The sequence below is a fragment of the Parasteatoda tepidariorum genome, chromosome 2 (assembly GCF_043381705.1).
Source record: "Parasteatoda tepidariorum isolate YZ-2023 chromosome 2, CAS_Ptep_4.0, whole genome shotgun sequence".
NCBI classification, from domain to species: Eukaryota; Metazoa; Arthropoda; class Arachnida; order Araneae; family Theridiidae; genus Parasteatoda; species Parasteatoda tepidariorum.
The window spans coordinates 11,154,986-11,174,994 of record NC_092205.1 but is presented as its reverse complement, the minus strand read 5'-3'; the positions used below and the strand labels follow the sequence as shown (position 1 = coordinate 11,174,994).

At 27.4% G+C, this 20,009-nt stretch overlaps 1 protein-coding gene across 2 annotated transcripts in view; it reads right to left on the bottom strand.

The window, feature by feature from the left end:
- Positions 1-20,009, bottom strand: part of LOC107445636 (dynein axonemal intermediate chain 3) — a 40,008-nt gene that overhangs the window by 12,642 nt on the left and 7,357 nt on the right. Inside the window, exons 2-10 of one of the 2 annotated variants that reach the window (XM_043053943.2) lie at positions 17,814-17,951; positions 15,983-16,180; positions 12,894-13,051; positions 11,562-11,670; positions 11,239-11,320; positions 9,958-10,082; positions 8,273-8,440; positions 2,686-2,793; positions 1,685-1,758 (exon numbers count right to left, since the gene is read on the bottom strand). In XM_043053943.2, coding sequence (XP_042909877.1) covers positions 1,685-1,758; positions 2,686-2,793; positions 8,273-8,440; positions 9,958-10,082; positions 11,239-11,320; positions 11,562-11,670; positions 12,894-13,051; positions 15,983-16,180; positions 17,814-17,930 — 1,139 coding nt within the window. In that variant the 5' untranslated portion in view covers positions 17,931-17,951. Of the gene's footprint in view, positions 1-1,684; positions 1,759-2,685; positions 2,794-5,700; positions 5,869-8,272; positions 8,441-9,957; positions 10,083-11,238; positions 11,321-11,561; positions 11,671-12,893; positions 13,052-15,982; positions 16,181-17,813; positions 17,952-20,009 lie in introns of both variants that reach the window. The other variant, XM_071177168.1, reaches the window with a different exon arrangement.

The following is a 20,009-nucleotide window of genomic DNA, read 5'->3' as shown; positions in this document are numbered from 1 at the left end:
ATATGCAAAATATAACTTTTTGAATTTTTTATCATTTTATTTAATAATAGTCACAATAATTTAGAATTTGTAATACAATTTTTTACATCATTTTTAACAATTTAATTTTGGATGGCAAAATACAAAATCTCAGCAAAATCAGACAAATAGTTTCTGAGAAATAATTTTTTTTTAAAAAATCGTATATTTAAAATTCAATTTCTCAGGAACTATTAAACTAATTTTGCTCAAATTTTGCAACTTAATATGCAAAATTGCATTCTTTAAAATTATGTAAGAAATTTTATACTTTACAATTCAATATTTTTCTACTGCTATTAAATAGTAAAAAATATCTAATACTTAAAGTAATTTCTTGCATGGAAATTATTTATGAATAAACAAATTTTATAATTGTGAACAAAATTTTTTAGCGACCGTCTAGAGATATGGGGGAAAATGCAAAAAGTAATATTAACATTAAGAGGTCCAAGCTTTAGACCACTCTCCAGCTATTGGGACAGATTGCGGCAACTCCCGACATTTTTAGGGTCAAAAAACTGAATTCGTTGAAAAAAATTTACGTTTATTCAGAGAAAGTATGTTCTTGTGTCTGATTTTATAACTTAAAATATCATCTGCAGTAATTAATTAGCATTTTTGAGATCACCCCCTTGAACCATTAAGCGTGAAATCGTTAGATCAAAAGTTATTTTATTTTGTGCACTGTACATAGTAAAAGAATTAAATGCTGTGATTAGTAAAAGAATTAAAACTTAAGTAAAGTCTCATATGTTATGAAAGATGTGAATAAAAGCAGCTGCCAGTTCAGGTGCTGTAAATTATTTTCAACAGTGGATCCATAAATGGATGAAGTAAATGTTTACAGGTTGTTCAGTTTCAGTTATCTTTAATAACATCTCAAGCTCTTCTTTTTTTTAACTTTTTACTGATCACAGATACGCAACAACATTTATTCGAACTTAATCACCACATATTAATATGTTATTAAAATGTTTAAATTCGATCAGATTTTATTTTTTGACACAATATTGAAATGCAAATTCAAAACTATTTTGCTATTCAACAACATTATGGCTGCATTGCAAGTTATATTTGAATCATTTACAAATGATGTGAATGTCATCCTACTGTGGTTTGTATTGCAATAAGTTTTTGCCAATTTTTTTGATCATGCATTTGAATGATTCCAAGAGTATCCAAAAGGAGGGGGAGGCAAGGAGGTGAACTATCTGGAAATCTAATAAGTTAAAAATTAGACAATTATAAAATTTTTTTTACTAGTTAAAATTTCTTTTAATAAGTGCAATTTTTTATGACATGGGCATGCCATATTGAGTACACATATCTTTAGAAACGGAGTGCAAAAATTGCATATTTTTAAATTTCACACCAAGATGAACTATAATAGATTTGTAAAGTAATAAAATCCTAGGACACTCTGTTTTTTTAAATTCTGTGTTTGTATCACATTTAATAGAAATACAACACAAATTTTATACATTCTTTTTTTATTTTTTAAAATTGAAATTTTAAAATTTTAAATTTTGTGCCAAAAACTTTTGACTTAGTGTCATTAAATATGTTACTGAAATTTACAAAAATTTCTGATGTGTGAAATATTTTTTTAAATCCTGGCAAGAAGTTCAAAGAAAATGTTAACAATATGTACCATATAGCTTACCCATTTAGGCTACAAGATACTATTTGAAAACAAGTATTTGTTGATAACTTTTGAGTAACACCTTTGAATGAAACCTACAGAAAACAAAAGTTTGATTAAAAAAAACTCAAACTTAAAAAAATAAAAAGCGAAAAGAAACAGATTTTTTTCTCGAAGTGTTAAAGAAATTGAAAGACCTACAAAAAACCGGAAGAAATAGGACAGAACAGACGAAACTCCAAATGGACAGAGAGATTTTTTTTACAAAACTTATGAAATTCATCCAAAGTTATTTTTATATCCACAAAACAATTTTTTTTATTTAAATTAAATATTTAATTTTAATAGGAAATTTAGTTCCGATATACCTTGTTTATTGCAGTTATTATTAGTTTTCTGTCAGTGATTTGCAAAATATTTTATGTAAATAAGATCATAAAATATTTTGCCTACATTTTATTTTAATAAAAATGATTAAATCTCCTTGTTTTCAGTTGATCATTCAATTTACAAATTTTAATTTAAAATCTGAATATTAATAATTTGAATGCACCTCGTGATGGGCAGTGTAATATTTTATTTGGAATAATTTTTTACATCATTAAAAAAATTCCCATTTTCAGATTAAAAAACAGTCTTCCACTATGAAAGAAAGCTATTTCTTATTAAAGGCTTTTCCACTATGGAAGAAAATTGACACTCCACCCATTCAGTTAATGAAAAATTTTAAATTAAATATTTATAGAATATTGTAATTAAGACAAAAAAGTATCAAGTTTAATAAATTGAAAATAAGATAAATTTGTCTACAAATTCTTCTTCAATAAAATATTTTACAAAATTTAAAGTAATATTTTTTTAATGCAACAGTTTAGTATTTACCACTTTTTTATGAATTTCCTCATTAATTTAATTCATCGTTTTTTTTTAATTTTTTTTTTTTTACCATACACACCTAAATTTTGTTTTATTCACTCACACTCACGATATCTTTAAAACTTTATAATCAAAACTAGTTGTACCTCAAAATGAGAAGGAATCCATTCAAGATGAGTGATTCCATACACATGAACACTATCCAAACTAGAGGCAGCACAACACGGAATAATGTCAGAAGATACAAGACTTTCCTTAAAATAAATTTCAAAACTGTTAGTGAAATTTAAATAATTTTTTTTTAAAAATTTGCATTTTAATGCCACAATCTGCAATTGAAAAGCATTTTTTTTATCACATACTCATTAAAGGAAAGGCTATAACAATTATAAAAAGAAAAAATAAATTTGCTCAGATATAGAAAGTTATTTTTCATAACAAAAGCTTATTATGCTAGGTAACGAAATAAATTTATACCTAACAAATTTGATTTCTGAATTATGAAAATAATATAATGGGCTTAAATAAAATACTTAAACAAAGTTTGTATTGAAATTTGAGATTTAAAATTAATTTACTGCCAATTACTGATATATATATAAGACTAAATCATTTTTTTTTATTTAACTTTTAAAAATTGGTAAAAAAAATGAAATTAATTTAATTTTAAGTTTTAAACATCTATCTTCTTATTATATAAAGCATGAATGTTTGTGTACATTAAATAAAAAATCCCAAGAAACATTAGATTGTTAAAAAATGTATATTGCTATTGGTAAAAAACCGCTTATGTATATTGTTTAAAAACCAATAAAATTTCTTTTCCACCTTTGCAACAAAGACATGAAAACTGACATATCAAATGGGTGAGCTGACGTATGCATGAATGCTAAACATTGTTTATCTTAAAGGAAATTAATTATCACGTACACAACAATTATGTACACAGCTATATATTGTACAGAAATGAATGGTTAAAAGTGAATCAGGAGAATAATACTTTAAATAAGAAGAAAAACAAAAGCACAACTAAAATTTGTTCAATCAGTATTAAAAGGATGAAATGCAAAACAACTGTGATGATAACCTGGGGTTGTAAAGAGGGAATGTAGACTTTTCTATGGGCGTTGTGGTTTAAAAATAGAAAAATTTAGCAGCATTTTGCAATAAATATTTAAATAAAACCGAAATCCAGCTCACCATCGCACACATATGAAGGAAACCATAAATATAAGAGCAGAAAGTAAACAAGGTAGAACAAAATTCCTTAATCAAATAGAGAAAACATTTTTATTTATCTTTAATTAAGCTGAAAACAAAACATAGAATTTTTAGAACTCATGTAGCCAACAGATTATTATTAAGAGAATACTAGTAATATATATAAAGAGATTTTGAACCTATGAGGCCAACAGGTTAAATAATTAAGATATAGAAATGCTCATGAGACAAAGAGAGACAGCACTGCTTAATTATTAAAAAGAAATATAAACAAAAAAAATATACATATATATAATACATCAAACTCACTTCAGTACTGCCTTAAGAACGCACTATAAAACTAAACTCCTCTATTTACACTTTTACCTCAAATCGTTCGGTTCAATCGTTAGTGTAAAATTAACTTCTGTTTTCATATTTTGTAATCTGGCAATCTTGTTACGAAAATATTTTAAATCATTCTTGAAAAATTTCCCATTTATGTAAGTTAATTTGAATTCGCTACTCACTTTATAGAATTCGTTTTATGTTTTATTCTGTTTTTTCTTTATATTTTATTTTCTGTTTTTACGTCATATTTTTACTTAATGTGCTCTGTTTTATTTGTAGTAAATTTGACATGTGCCCCCCCCCCCCCNCCCCCCCCCATCCTTCTCTTTCCTTACAATCTAACTGGCCCCTCTCTTTCTAAATCACCAGACCATTTCTTCACTCTCATTGACTGAATGACAAGGATGATGCGTTTTCTTTTCATGATTCTCTTTATTAAACATTTTGGGCTCTTATGATTACATATTTTAAATTAAAAATATGACAAAAGTACTTTTTGACTTTTGTCTTAGATTATAATTTGTAATTTCCAAACTTTTTACAATTTCAAAATACTTATATGCACCATAAAACACATACATCTAACCAGATCAGAAAATATAAGTCTGAATCAAGAATTGTAATGAGATAATACAATTACAATCACCTTGTAAAATACATTAATGAATCAAATATTGTCAATTTATTTTTATAAGTAATAAAGAATTAAAAGCGACTATTCATGACCATTGAATGATAGTTTTGGATTTCAATCTCGAAAATTACTTCATAAATGCAAAAAAGCAATTTGAAATATATTTATCTCTAAGTTAACTAGTATACCATTTTTAAAACAGCATATTATTTACATAAAACTGTCATGGAGTGTTTGCAGCATATAACAAAATTTTTATCTTCCTATAACCTTTGTTTTTCTCTGCCACTGCCATTAAAGGGAGAATATGTGTTTTATCAAAAAGTTTTTTATGAAACAGAAATAGTTTTATCTAACTTATCCTTTCCTTCAAAGGTAAACTTTTTTGATATCACATTTTAAAAACGTTCAAAATATTTAATTTCAATCAGAGAACAGACATTTTTTTGAATCAATTGAGCGGAAACTGGTAGTTTGATCGAATTTCGTTTCAGCTGCATAAAAGCAGTGCAGCAATAGCAGCTAGGGAAAACATTAAAACATAGGAAATCTAAAAAAATTGCAGTTGAAGCAATACAACACATCAAAGCCAGTTTAAGTCCCTGGTGAAACTTAGTGGACCTTTTGCAAAGCATTTTACAGCTCTTCTCTGTATCCTTCAACAATCAAACAGGTTTAATTGTTTTCAGTCCTACTTTCCTCAGTAGTTATTCATTGCATTTTGAAAGCGTGTTTGTTTTTTACATCCCTTAAATATTAATTTGGGACTCCTAATTTATGTGTATTTTTTACTTCTTTTTTTGAAAAGGATCCTAAAAATAGACAAGGGTGGTCATTACACTGCTTAGCTATGTGTAAACAAAAAAACTATATAAACATTTAACTTGTAAAAAAAATTAACTTCACTTTCAGATATGTTGCATGATTTAAAAAAGATAAATAAAACATAGAGTATTGCTTTTTGAAATATATTTACATGGTAAAAGTTATCAACGTCTTCTTCATCCAAGGAACAATCCCTAAGAAGCTTACTTTTAATATCCCACAGTACTAGTTTTCCAGAGATAGTACCTCCAATTATGAGACCTGATATACAAGGATTGAATTTCACAACTCGAACTTCATCACTGCAACTCAGAATAAACTACAATAAAATGAAGGAAAAATACATTTGAAATTGTTTTTATGAAAGAGATAATAAAAATTCTAATCATAAAAAAAAATTCCTGAAAGAAAATGTTGTGGGATTTATTTTTTCACTTTATAGAATAAGTATAGCTTATCAAATCCCAACGCCTCTCGTGGCTTGGACACATAGAGAGGAAAGACAATAATTATGGCTTGAAAAAGATCCTCAACTGGACACCTACGAGGAACCAGGCCGACCTTATTGATGACTTGAAAATAATGAAGATCCATATGTGGAGGGAGAAGTCAAAACAAAGTTTTGTAGGAAATAGAATTGTGGAACTAGCCAGGGACCACCAAAGGCTGTAGAGCGATAGAAGAAGAAGATTAAATAAGACCAAATACTTTTATCAAAAGAATGATAAACAGTGATCAGTACAAGAAAGTAATGAAAGAAAAAATGAGGTCACGGTTAGGACTGGGCGATATTAGAAATTATATATCGTGATATATCGTCAGTTTTGCATCGCGATATAGCGATGTATCGCGATATAGTATTTTTGAATTTCATTTACTTTAAGGCACAGAAAGTCAGATTTCTATCAAGACTTCATACGCATATTGATTTAAATCAATTTATAAATTTGAAAATATATATGTNGACTGCACTGCTTATTTATTAAAAAGAAATATAAACAAAAATATTATATATATAGCAAATCAAACTCATTCCAGTACTGCAGTAAGAACGCACTATAAAATAAAAACCCTCTATTTACGCTTTTACCTCAATTTGCACTTCTGTTTTCATATTTTGTAATCTGGCAATCTCGTTAAGAAAATATTTTAAATCATTCTTGAAACATTTCCTGTTCATGTAAGTTCATTTGAATTCGCTACTTGCTTTATAGATTTCGTTTTATGTTTTATTCTGTTTTTTCTTTATATTTTATTTTCTGTTTTTACACGATAATTTTACTTAATGAGTTCTATTTTATTTGTTGTAAGTTTCTCGTAAAAACTTTTTTGAGTGCTCCTCACACTATTGTATTGATATATTTTGCTTTTGCTATATTGATACAATATTAGAAAGCACTCCTTTTTGCTGATATAATCGTGTGAGCTGATGAAAAGATTATTATCTTGATTTTCCGGATTTTTATTAATTTTCTTCCCCTTTTTCAGAATTTTTTTTCTTCCCGGATTATTTTTATTAGTATTTTTCTCTTCCCTTTTTTCATTGTTCTGTAATTTTTCAATGTTTTCTCAACATTTTGAACTTTTATATATATATATAATGGCAGTATTAAATAAAATTACTTATCTGACACGTGGGCCCCACATCCTTCTCTTTCCTTACAATCTAACTGGCCCCTCTCTTTAAAAATTACCAGATCCTTTTTTTCACTCTCATTGACTGAATGACAAGGATGACAAGTTTTCTTTTCATGATTCTCTTTATTAAACATTTTACGCTCTTATGATTATATATTTTAAATTTAAAAATATAACAAAAGTACTTTTTGATTTATGTCTTGGATTATAATTTCAAAACTTTTTCCAATTTCAAAGTACTTATGCACCATAAAACACATACATCTAACCAGAACAGAAAATGTAAGTCTGAATTAAGAATTGTAATGAGATAATACAATTACAATCACCTTGTAAAATATGTAAATGAATCAAATATTGACAATTTATTTCTATAAGTAATAAAGAATTAAAAGCGACTATTCATGACCATCGAATCATAGTTTTGGATTTCAATCTCGAAAATTACTTCATAAATGCTAACAAGCAATTTGAAATATCTTTATCTCTTAGTTAACTAGTATAACATTTTTTAAACAGCGTATTATTTACATAAAACTCTCACGGAGTGTTTGCAGTATATAAGTAAATTTTCATCTTCCCATACCCTTTGTTTCTCTCCGCCTCTGCCATTAAAAGGAGAATATCTGTTTCATCAAAAAGTTTTTATAAAACAGAAATAGTTTTATCAAAAAGTTTTTATAAAACAGAAATAGTTTTATCTAACTTATCCTCTTGTGAAACTTGGTGGTCCTTTTACAAAGCATTTTACAGCTCTTCTCTGTTTCCTTCAACAATCAAACAGGTTTTACTGTTTTCAGTCCTACTTTGCTAATTAGTTATTCATTACATTTTGAACAATATTTGTTTTTTACGTCCCTTAAATATTAATTCAGGACTCCTAATTTAGATGTATTTTTTACTTCTTTTTTTTAAAAGGATCCTAAAAATAGACATGGGTGGTCATTACACTGCTTAGTTATTTGTAAACAAAAAACTATATAAATATTTAACTTGTAAAAAAAATCAATTTCACTTTCAGATATGTTGTATGATTTAAAAAAAATAAATAAAACATAGAGTATTGCTTTTTAAAATATATTTACATTGTAAAAGTTATCACTGTCTTCTTCTTCCAAGGAACGATCCCCAAGAAGCTTACTTTTAATATCCCACAGTACTAGTTTTCCAGAGATAGTACCCCCAACTATGAGACCTGGTATACAAGGATTGAATTTCACAACTCGAACTTCATCACTGCACCTCAGAATAAACTACAATAAAATGAAGCAAAAATACATTTGAAATTGTTTTTATGAAAGAGATAATAAAAATTCTAATCATAATAGAGAAATAAAATTCCAAAGATAAAAAATTCTTCATTAAAAAAAATCCTTGCTTTATATTTTCGTTCAATAGCGAGCATAATTGAATCAGGAGAGACTAGACTAGAAGAAAAGAAACCCTCTTTCCAACTAGAAGGAACGAAAATGTTGTGGGATTTATTTTTTTCATTTTATGGAATAAGTACAGCTTATCAAATCCCAACACCTCTCGTGGCTTAGACACATAAAAGGGAGAGACAATAATTATGGCTTGAAAAAGATCATCAACTGGACACCTATGGGGAATCAGGCCGACCTTATTGATGACTCGGAAATAACAAAGATCCATAGGTGGGGGGAGAAGTTAAAACTGAGTTTGTAGGGAATATAATTGTGGAACTAGCCAGGGACCACCAAGGGCTGCAGAGCTAGCTATAAAAGAAGAAGATGGAATAAGACCAAATATTTTTATTAAAAGAATGATAAACAGTGATCAATACAAGAAAGTAATGAAAGAAAAAATGAGGTCACAGTTAAACCAGAGGTTTCTCTTCAAAGAAGAAATTTTTCAACATTATTTGGCTTTTTGCTCTGATTCCAAAGAAATGAAGGGATTCTTAAACCTAAACAAAAATTCAATTTTAGACAGACGAGGAAACTCTGTGAGTATCTGTAAACAAAGATATAAGGAAATGAGTTGCAAAATTAAAAATAGTTCTTGAAAATGTCACTTGTTCATTGGTTCAAGTATGGTATGAGGATTAAGAAATTAATGAAATTTGTAAAATGCTGGATCTATGATAAATGAATCTGGTTTCGACTTCATACATATTACAGTATACTCTCGATATCTCAAATCTATGGGGATGCTAAAAACATTTCGGGATAGCGAGTTTTCGAGATAACAAGTTCAGAACTAAATATGTTATAAAAGTAGAAAAATATATTCTAAAATATTACTCTAAGAAGTACAGTCATGAAACATAAGAATAACTACTATTAAATATGCATATAATGATACTTGTCTATAAGTCGAAACACAACAATGATAGTTTTTATTTTTAAAAGTAAGATAAAAATAATTATGCCTTAAATAGAAAAGAATTGGTTTACAATAAACTTCCAAAGAAATTCCATTTCTGTTTCGAACAAAATTTTGACATAACAAAGTTTTGAGAAGAAACTCTTTGACATAGGAATTCAAATTAACATTATGTGGATACATAATGTCAAGGGGAAAAATATTTTTTTGACATAACAAGGTTTTCAAGATATTAAGAGTGAACTGTAAATAAAAATAAAATATCTTAACATATTCTGCAGCTAAAACCGATCTTGCTTTAAACTGTTCTTTGCAAAAATATGTGTTTGATTCAGTTAATATCCTAGCAATTGTAACTTAAATTATTAAAGTAATTAAATTTTCCAAAATAATCATTGCAGAAAAAAAAGGAAGAAATTCATACTTTAGGGCTAAACTGATTTCTAGCACTCCATATGAATAAACACACAGGACTAAGATAATGTCTCAGTAAGCTTGATGCCTGTTCTTCAAATGATGAGGTTGACATATTTGATGCAATAAAGAGATCTAGAAAAATAACTTTTAATCAGATTTGAGTTCATAATATATGCATAGACATATATGTATATATACTTTCCTGAAATATATAAAAAAGGTTAATTATTCAACAAAGTTAATTTAAAACATCGAAAACTATATGAACGATGATGATGCCGTAAATTATATTTTACTCAAAAAATGGAACACTTAATAGGAAAGAATTTCACATAAACTTTATAAGTTGGTTACAATATATATATTTTTTTTTTACATTCATCCATTTTATATTCAGAGTAGGTTATAACTTTCTGCATCATTATTACATGTACATAGTTCTGAATATTTTAAAATAGCCTTGTGAAACAATTTACTTTGTCCGTGTAGTTAGAATGTGAAAATATAGAAAACTTTTGAAACATTTTTTTCTTAAATGTTGCAACATTTTTTTTGAAAAATTTATTATTTTAAAAGCTACATACAAATTATATCAAAAAAAATTTTTTCTTCAAAAAAGTAGTTTGTCCAGAAAAATGAGCTGTCTCCTTTAGAAAATGAGATAAATGAAATTACTTTGCATAAGCAATTGATTTAGAACAAAATATTTACAACTAAAGAACAAATTGAGAAATATTGATTTTTCTAGAATGGTAAAAATTTAAGATAGAAGCACAAAATTTAAAAAATGCGTATTAGCAAAAATGCGCAAGGCATTTTTAGGTAAAGTATGAAATACGAGAACTATAATATACTTCAAACAGAATAGTTTATAAGTAAACCCTTTACCTTAAAATTTTTATTGTTGTAGAGTTTACCAGGCAAGTATATGCCTTACTGGCATGTTAATCCAAGTTTTAGTAATAATACAGAGCAATCATTAAAAATTTAGGCGCTTTTTTCCTATTAAAGAAAACAAAATAAAATATAAACCAACTTGTTGCATCAAGAAATTGTTTTCGCTTAATACTAATAGATCATTATCAATGGCCGAAATAAAAGCATACAATAATCATATTATATACTTTACTTATTAGGACTATATACAATATCTAGGCAGTGTGTGAAGTGTTTAATCATTTCCCGCTTTGTTGGTCAATTTTCATGTAGGTCGATTCAAGTAAAAAGCAACAAAAAAAAAATACTTTATAAAAAGAAACATTTTAAAAGAACAAGAAGACTATATTACCTTTGAATAAGGCATGCCAATGTATTGAACTGATAAATTGCTTTTTTTCTGTACTCTCAGGACAGATAAATGAACCAATAACCTAAAATATATAGAAATTAAAAACTATATAGAAAATATGCTTATTATAAAACACATAAAATATGCATTAAAGAAACACAACTAAATCACTAATTATAGTGAATAAAAAAATTTTTTAATTGACTAGTATTTCTTTTATAATGACTCGTTTCCTTTTGTAACTGTGCCACTGCCACATAAAAGCAAATACACAATAAACACTCACAATAGCAAATGAAAAAAATTTTTTTTAATTACTCAACTTTTATCAGTGATTCTTTTTCTTCTGTAACTGTACCATTGTCACATAAGGAATTTAAATCATTATGGAAAATATCAGCAATACTATTTTGCATCAATGAGGTCAATATCCTAAATATATAAATCATAAAATTTTTTGATTATTATGAAAAATATCCATAATATTATTTTGCATCAACCAATTCAAGTTTCCAAACAGTCAATTAGAAATTCATATCCTAACAGTTTCTAATATTAACCATAATAAACACTGTGAAAATTATACATAATATTATTTTGCATCAATTATTTCAATTTTCAAAACAGTTTATAAAAGTTCGTATCTTATCAGTTTTTAATATTAACTATAATAAACACGAAAAATATCTATAATATTATTTTGCATCAACCAATTTAAGTTTCTAAACAGTATATAACAGTCTGTATCGTAATAGTTAGTAATATTAGCCATAATATAATAATTTATTGTATGGTTAATATTACAAACCCTTACATAACTAGCTACGTGATATACAACATTCACATGAAGGCTACTTTGTATTTGTCTGATAAAAAGAAAATGGCCGAAGCTCTTCAAATAGTAAGAGGAAAAATTGATAAAATATAAATAAATATATTAAATGGTCAGACTAAAATCAATAGTACAATTTACAATAAAATAGTACGAGTAGTGGTAGCTTAGGGGATAGAGCATTTGTCATACAATGAGGTGAACCAGGTTCAAATACCACTGATGGCTGATCAATACGAATTCCACACCCGGCTCGCACCGACCACAGTACTGATGCTTAACTATCCTCAGTTTTAGGTCATGTTTTCCCTTGTCATCAGGCTAATCGTGGGAGAATTTCATGATACTCCTCTCCGTGTAACACAAATGCGGGTTAGATTCAGCAAAAAGTCCTAAACGAAGGCAAATTTCTCCAAATACTTGATCCAGGCGTTCCCTTGTCTTCCAGATTGTGTTCCAAATTACAAGGCTACAGAGTTCAACATTAATAGTAGTAAACCCAAAATTTGGGTGGGTTGTTTTACGATGGCTATGAAATAAAATACAATAGTACAATTTTAATAGATACCAATTATTGAAAATACTGATAGTAAAACTGAAGTTTCTCAGCTAAAAATTAAAAGCTTTATTTCAAAAACATTTTGACAGTAATACTTTACTACAAGTTGAGTGATATAAGAATGCCCCAATCAATCAATTTTTTGCAAAAAAACTATAAATAGCCCCCCCAAAAAAACATTCTAATAAGAAAACAAATTCCATACACCTGTAAGAGCATAATAACAGTTTGCTATACAGATACCAATCAAATCAAATATTTTACCTCTTTTCAGCTGATACCAGAAAAGACTGAAAAGAACTCTCAATCATATGTTCTTCTTTTTCATCTTCAGAAAACAATCTTGGTTCATACTGACACCAAGAATTAACTAATCTTCTCTTAATTGTTTGTGCACTGCTGTTTTTGTGCACAACAGAAGCCTAATTGAAAAGAAAAGTAGAAATAAATTATAGAAGTAAAAATCATTGATGATTGATATGGAATAGTTACTCCTATCAGTCAATGATTTTTACTTCTATATATATTCTGTTATAATTTGAAAACAGTTATTTCTTGTACCAAAAAAAAGTGTTTCTAGTGGCACATTCATTGATAAATAAATTTATTGTTTATTAGTCTCTAGTCATTTTTATCTTTTAACAAAATTAGGGAAAAAACAACAGGGCAAAATTGTCCTTTTTTAAAAAAAATAATTTCAAAATGCACAAAATGTATAGCGATTTCATTCCTTTTCACTTTTTATTATTAAATGTATATGTTACCGTTAAAGTATACAATGCAGTTATGTCATAGAATACCTAGTTATTCCATGAAATAACTGATCGTGTCCGTTAAAGTCTGTAATATGTTATTAATTTGACACTTTAACTAGTTATTCTATGAAATAACTAGGTATTCTAAAAATTAACTAATGAGAGACAGTTAAAGTGCAAAATAAACAATTTATCTAAAATGAAATAACTAGGTATTCTATAAATAAACTAATGATCGACAATTAAAATGAAAAAGAAGCAATTTATCTAATTTATGCAGCGCATAAATGGTATTTATGGAAAGGTACCATTAAATCATTTGTTACAACAAGGATTACTAAAATGACACTTGGAATTACAAAGAACATTATTTCTGAAACAAAAAAATTTTTTGTTGACATATTGGGTTTTACACCAACATTTTTTAAATCCCTGACCAGTACCTAAACTTTGAGCTGTAGCATATTGATTATCTTACACTTTAACAGGCTGCAGATCGTTATTCTGTGAAATAACTAGTTAAACCATGAAATACAAGAGAGTTTTACACTTTAACGGATCGCGATCAGTTATTTCATGGAATAGCTAGGTATTCTATAAAATAACGGATTTCATACTTTAACGGTAACATATACATCATCAAATTATGTACTATAATGTAAATGTTACTGTGAATGACCGAAATTGGTGGTTGTTGACTTCCATTGGTGAATGTTGACAATCACATAGTCGCTTTGGTAATTGTCCGAAATATATACCAGGTCTATTTAAGTTCCACAGACCAGTTTACCCTTCACTGATGTTTATTTAAGGTTCAGTGTCACTGCCCAGTAAAAATTTAACCAGTACTCCGATCACTAATGTTTCTCCTAATCTATCCTCAGTGGATATTAAAATATAATAATGTAAATGAATAAAGTAATATCAAATCAGATATAACAAATATTTCAGACATGCACCAGAGAGACTATGTAATTTTTGGCATTCACCGGTGAAAATTGACATTCTCTTGATTTTGGTCATTCACGGTAACATATACATCATCTAACAATATACTATAATGTATACATTATGTAACAATATAGTATGATGTATACATGCATCTAATATGTGATGAAAATAATTATGAGAATTAGTAAGTATTCCTGGACTTTTAAGAAGTTTCAAAAAAGATACAGTAGAACGCTGATTATTTGTGGGTGACTAGGGCATCGCAGATTTAAAAAATGCACGCAGATAATTCTGAAAAACTCAAAACACAAAAATTAATTTTTAAATCTACTCATACATGCGTTTAGATTTCAAACTTACAAAGAAAATGATTGTTCTGCAACAAAATCACTTAAATAATAACTGATAAAAAAAAATAGTACATATATATGCTTCATAAAGGTGCTCATACATAAAAATATTTAGTTACGCATTTTTTTAAAAAAATCAGTCACTAGTTTTCGCTTCTTGTTTAATGCTGTTTTTCGAAGCTCTGTTGCCAAGGGGAAAAAACTATAGTTTAAGTGCATTACATTTAAAGCAATGCGATAATTATCTTGGCTTTAAAAACAGGCAAATAACTTAAATATTTTAAAAGTTATTAAACTTTTTAAAAATCGCCAATTTGGCGATGTTTTTCCACCTAGATGAAAATTATCAAAATCACTGATTTATTCTCAGTTTTTGCCAATTTTTACGAGCCCAGGTAATGCAGCAATGGAGTAAGTTTTTAAATATTAAAAAACCATAACACTTTTTCATTTTCGCAAAACTGTGGCTTTTCTCCATATTAACATTGTGCATCATTTTCAAAATAAGCGTAGACAGCGCTGGTGTTAGATAGGCTAAACTTGACCAAACAGTCATGAGTAACAATTTCAAAATCACAGCATTTATAAAAATACCATATTATTCGCAAAAAAGCATCATTTCATATCACGACGGATACTTCAAAAAACCGCCTTAATATTACGTGTAATACAATTCTTTCTCTCCTTGCGAAAATCATGAATCTACTATAGTTCTGTTCCTTACATCTATCCTTCTATTAATTCTTCGATTAATTCATTATTCTATTGTAACTTGCACTTCTATTCAAAATGATTTTCTTAAAATGTAATTCGTTTAAAATGGAAGAATATTGAATAATTATTATGAAGTTACGAAATAAACCACACTTTTAAAATAATTTAGTTTTAACTATAATAAAATTATTTAAAGAAAGAAAGAAAACACATCGATGTTAAAGTTACGTCATACTAATTCATTTATAATTTATTCTTCAGATTTAAACTCTTGCATAAATTTTGAATTTTTGTATCAATTTTTACAATGACAGATCAGTAAGTATTAATTAAAATACAAGTGACTATAAAAAGATTTTTTACTTTTAGAGACACTTAACCAAACAGTTTAAATTTTATTAATATTCAAAATATTTTATGTAATACTTTTTAAACACTTTTAAAGACAACAAATATATAAATTACACATAATTAATATTAAGACTTCTACGTACAGCCTACAAAAATGTAATTTTAAGTGGAAATTTTTTTTACTACTTATTGCAAAATCATTAAATGAGTAATGACTTTTAAATCAACCTACTTGAGTTTGTTGTTCAATTGTTTGACGGAAAATCGGCTTTGGCAAATCAATAGCATCTTCTTCTGTATCTTCATCTAATGCATCAAAAATTATTTTCGGTAAAATTTCCAGTTGCATTCCTGGCTGATCAGTTGCATAACAGTCTGATAGAACAAAAGGTCGAAGATCATCTTGAGCCAATTCAACCAATATTTCAATCTAAACATATATAATCGATAGTTTAAGTACACTTGACGTCGTTCACATTTTTTGGCAGTGCAAATATTTTCAATGAAAAAAGAAAAGAAAAAAACTTACACCACATTAAGGGTTGTTAAGACTTCATCGAATCACTAAATCATTACTAAAATTGATTAGACATCAATGTAGTAATTAATTATCAATGATTAGTCATCATCGATTAGTAATCGATGATGACTAAAGTCATTGATTAATAACAAGAAAGTATAGTTAAGAAATTTAATTCAGTGAAAAAAATAATTTCAGTGTAGGTTATAAGCATCCCTCTAATAAAAAAAAAACATTTAGAAATGAGCTGAAGAAATAATATGATTTCACATTAAATATTTTTTGTTTGATGATAATTTAAAATATTTTCAACTATAATTAAATACTTAAAGGCAATCTTAAGTATTCTTTAATCCCACTGCAAACATCTTTTTTTTTCAGTTTAGCTGCAGTTTTTGATAGTTTAATTTTTTTAACTATCAAAATATGCCATTAATTTTTTTTGGCAGTGCAAATATTTCTAATGAAAAAAGAAAAAAACTTACACTAAATTGAGGGCTTGTACAGTTTTTCCATGTTAGTATCAATGAGATTTTTAAAATTATTGAGTAATAACAAGGAATTTAATTTAGTGAAAAAAAATTTCAGTACAGGCTATAAGCATCCCTTTGATAAAAAAAATTAATGTATAAATGGGCTAAATAAATAATATGATTTCACATTAAATATTTTTCATTTAATGAGAATTTAAAATATTTTCAACCATAATTAAATATGTAAAGACAGTGAGGTGGTTTTGGGGAACAAAACCCCCTCCAAAATTAGACATTACTTAATTAACGAACTACTGTACGGTAAGTAGGAAGTTGAAAGAAAAAGTTTTCATCATTCCTTTTGTAATTTAAACATTTTAAATGAATATACATATATTTTAACAGCAAGTACTGAACTTCCATTTTTCACCTAAGAAGATGCCGGAAGTGTTGCTCATTTAAGATTGCCCAGTGGGCACCTGTGAACCTAAGTCACGGAGGTGAGCAACATTACTCACGTCACACTGCCACAGATACCCGTTCATAGGGAAGGCCACATCCACACACAACAGAGGACAACACACAGACAAAAACATCCAACCTACAGCCATTGGCTTTGTAGTCAGGCACATTTTTAACCTGGCATACACATTGATATAATGTTGATGAGAATGTTTTTACCATTATCTAAAGAATATTAATTTATAGCAGTGTGTTATAGATATATAAATCTACAGACATACATAAAGTATTTATATTTAAGAAAGAGTCTATAAGAAAAACAGATAAAAATAGACTCACAGTTTTAAAAGTTTTCCTCTGTCAACATCTTAGATATGGATTAGATACTCTTTTCTAGAACAACTAAATGCTAAAAATACTGATTAACAATATCTACAATACCTGACACTAATTATCATTGTCATTTAGAATTATAATGATCTTCATTAAAAAATTTGTCACTATGTTTCACCAATTATAGCTTAAAAGAACCTATAAAACTAATCAAAAATATACATTTCTTAAAGTTATAAATTTATAGAAACTGAATTTAAATATATAGAGCCTACTTTGGAATTAAATTCACGCTGTGGTTCATCTTTTAACGCTTCTTTGCTTTGAAGTTTAAAATTGTTTGTTGAAGTTTTTTCTTCGAGTGAAGCTTCAATAGATTCTTTACTATTCATTGTAAATTCTCAAGATGTTATCTGAAATATAATTAAAAGCATGACAGCACTAAAAATAGAACAGATGACAAGATTAGTGTATAAATATTTTTCTCCTTACTAAATTGAAAAGAATTAAGATCTAATAAAATTTATAGTCAAGCAAATTATAACATTTTTCTTAGAATATTCTACAAAACCTAAAATATTTCTTTTCCAACCAAAAATACCTCAATATTCTTTAATCATTTTTGCAACATTAGAAATATCATTTTAAAAAATATAATAATAATTCAGGTTTCAAATCAATGAAATTAGAAACTTCAGGATCCAATTTAATCACTTATAGTATTATAAGAAGCAATGAAAAATTACAGTAAAAATTACAGTTTTAATGTTGTTAATGAAAATTGCTATTAAATTCAAAATTTAACTTATTTAATTAAAAAATTCAAAAGTTTTTGGAGCTATATTTCTTAGTAATAAACTAATGCTCTTCTAGAACAGTTATATTATGCACATAAATACAAGGCTTATTCAGTTCATAATAAAAGTCTTATCACTATGGCAATAGATGTTGTCTCCATGGCAACCAACTGCCCACAAGTGTCAATCTCTGACACTACTTGAAACTGATATTTCTTCACTATATTAAAAGGTTCAGCCAACAACTTAAATGTTAAAAAAAATAATAATTTAAAGAAAAAAAAATGCTGAACAACTTTTCTTTACACCTTTGAAGTTGTTAGCATTAAATCATCCAAAGTTCCATGGATTATAACAAATCAATTTTAAAATGAAATGAGAAACTTTTTTTATGATGTAAGAAGGGAAACTATTTTTAATAATCTTTTCTTATTCACTGAAAGTCTTTGAAAACAAGAAACAAAAAAGTATACTATCTTTTCTTATTTAATTTCTCAAACACCATATTGCACAAAATTATAAATGTATAAATTTAAAATAAAAGAAATTTGTAACTTTAGACACAATCAAATGTTACTACAGGAAAACATTTCCTTTTCATTACAGAGAAAGCTTTCTAAATAATACTAACTTTTAATAAGATTCAATTATAAAAATGATTATCTTTATTATTTTTTTTTAATTAACATATATATCAAAAATTTGTAGAAAGAAAAAAAAAACTTTATAAATACCTATATCATTAATTATGAGCTTCTAAAATTTACATGATTGCTTGTAATTCACTCACGATGACTTAAATAGAAATCCTCTAATGCAGAAATGGCGACTTTTTTTCGATTACTGTGCCAGTTAAAAAACTGTTATTATTTTTAGGCAACAACTGTTTATTTTCTGTCTTGAAAAATAATTTTTAAACTATTTTGCTATGATTTTAAACTGCAGAATTATATCATATAGCTATATTTTCTTTTTAGCTATTAACTTGCTTCAAATGGAAATCAAATAAACAGTATTTTAAAATTATTTCAATTTAATATTAAGCTAAGGTAAAATATATTTAAACAGACACTCTTTGTGGTAAACAATAAGATGAATTTTTATTTTATTTCATAGCCGTCGCTGAACAGCTGACCCAATTTTGGGTTTACGACAACCAATGTTCAACTCCATACCCTTATAATTTTGAACCCAATCCAGAAGACAAGGGTACTCAAGGATCAAGTATTGGGAGAAATTTTCCCTTTGTGGAGGATTTTTTGATGGAATTACTCCGCATTTGCGTTATATGGAAAGGAAAAACGGCCACAGTTAGCCTGACAGCAAGGGGACTCTAGCCCATGTTCCGTCTACCAATAAGGATATTTTACATCAGGACTGTGATCGGTGAAAGCTGGATGCGGAATTCAGACCAGGCATCACTAGGATTCGAACCAGGTTCACCATATTGGATGGCGAACGCTTTATCCCCTGAGCCACCCTGGCTCAATAAGATGAAATTGAGGTTATAAATGCGAGATATATTTAGTTTTTCATGGATCTCTTCTGAAAAATAGACTTCCATAGTGGAAAGGGAACTATAGTCAATCTTCAGGGATCTGTCCAGCTTTTTCTGAAAGGTACCTATTTTGTGAAAATTTAGACATAATTTGTAAAAAATTAAAAACTATATTA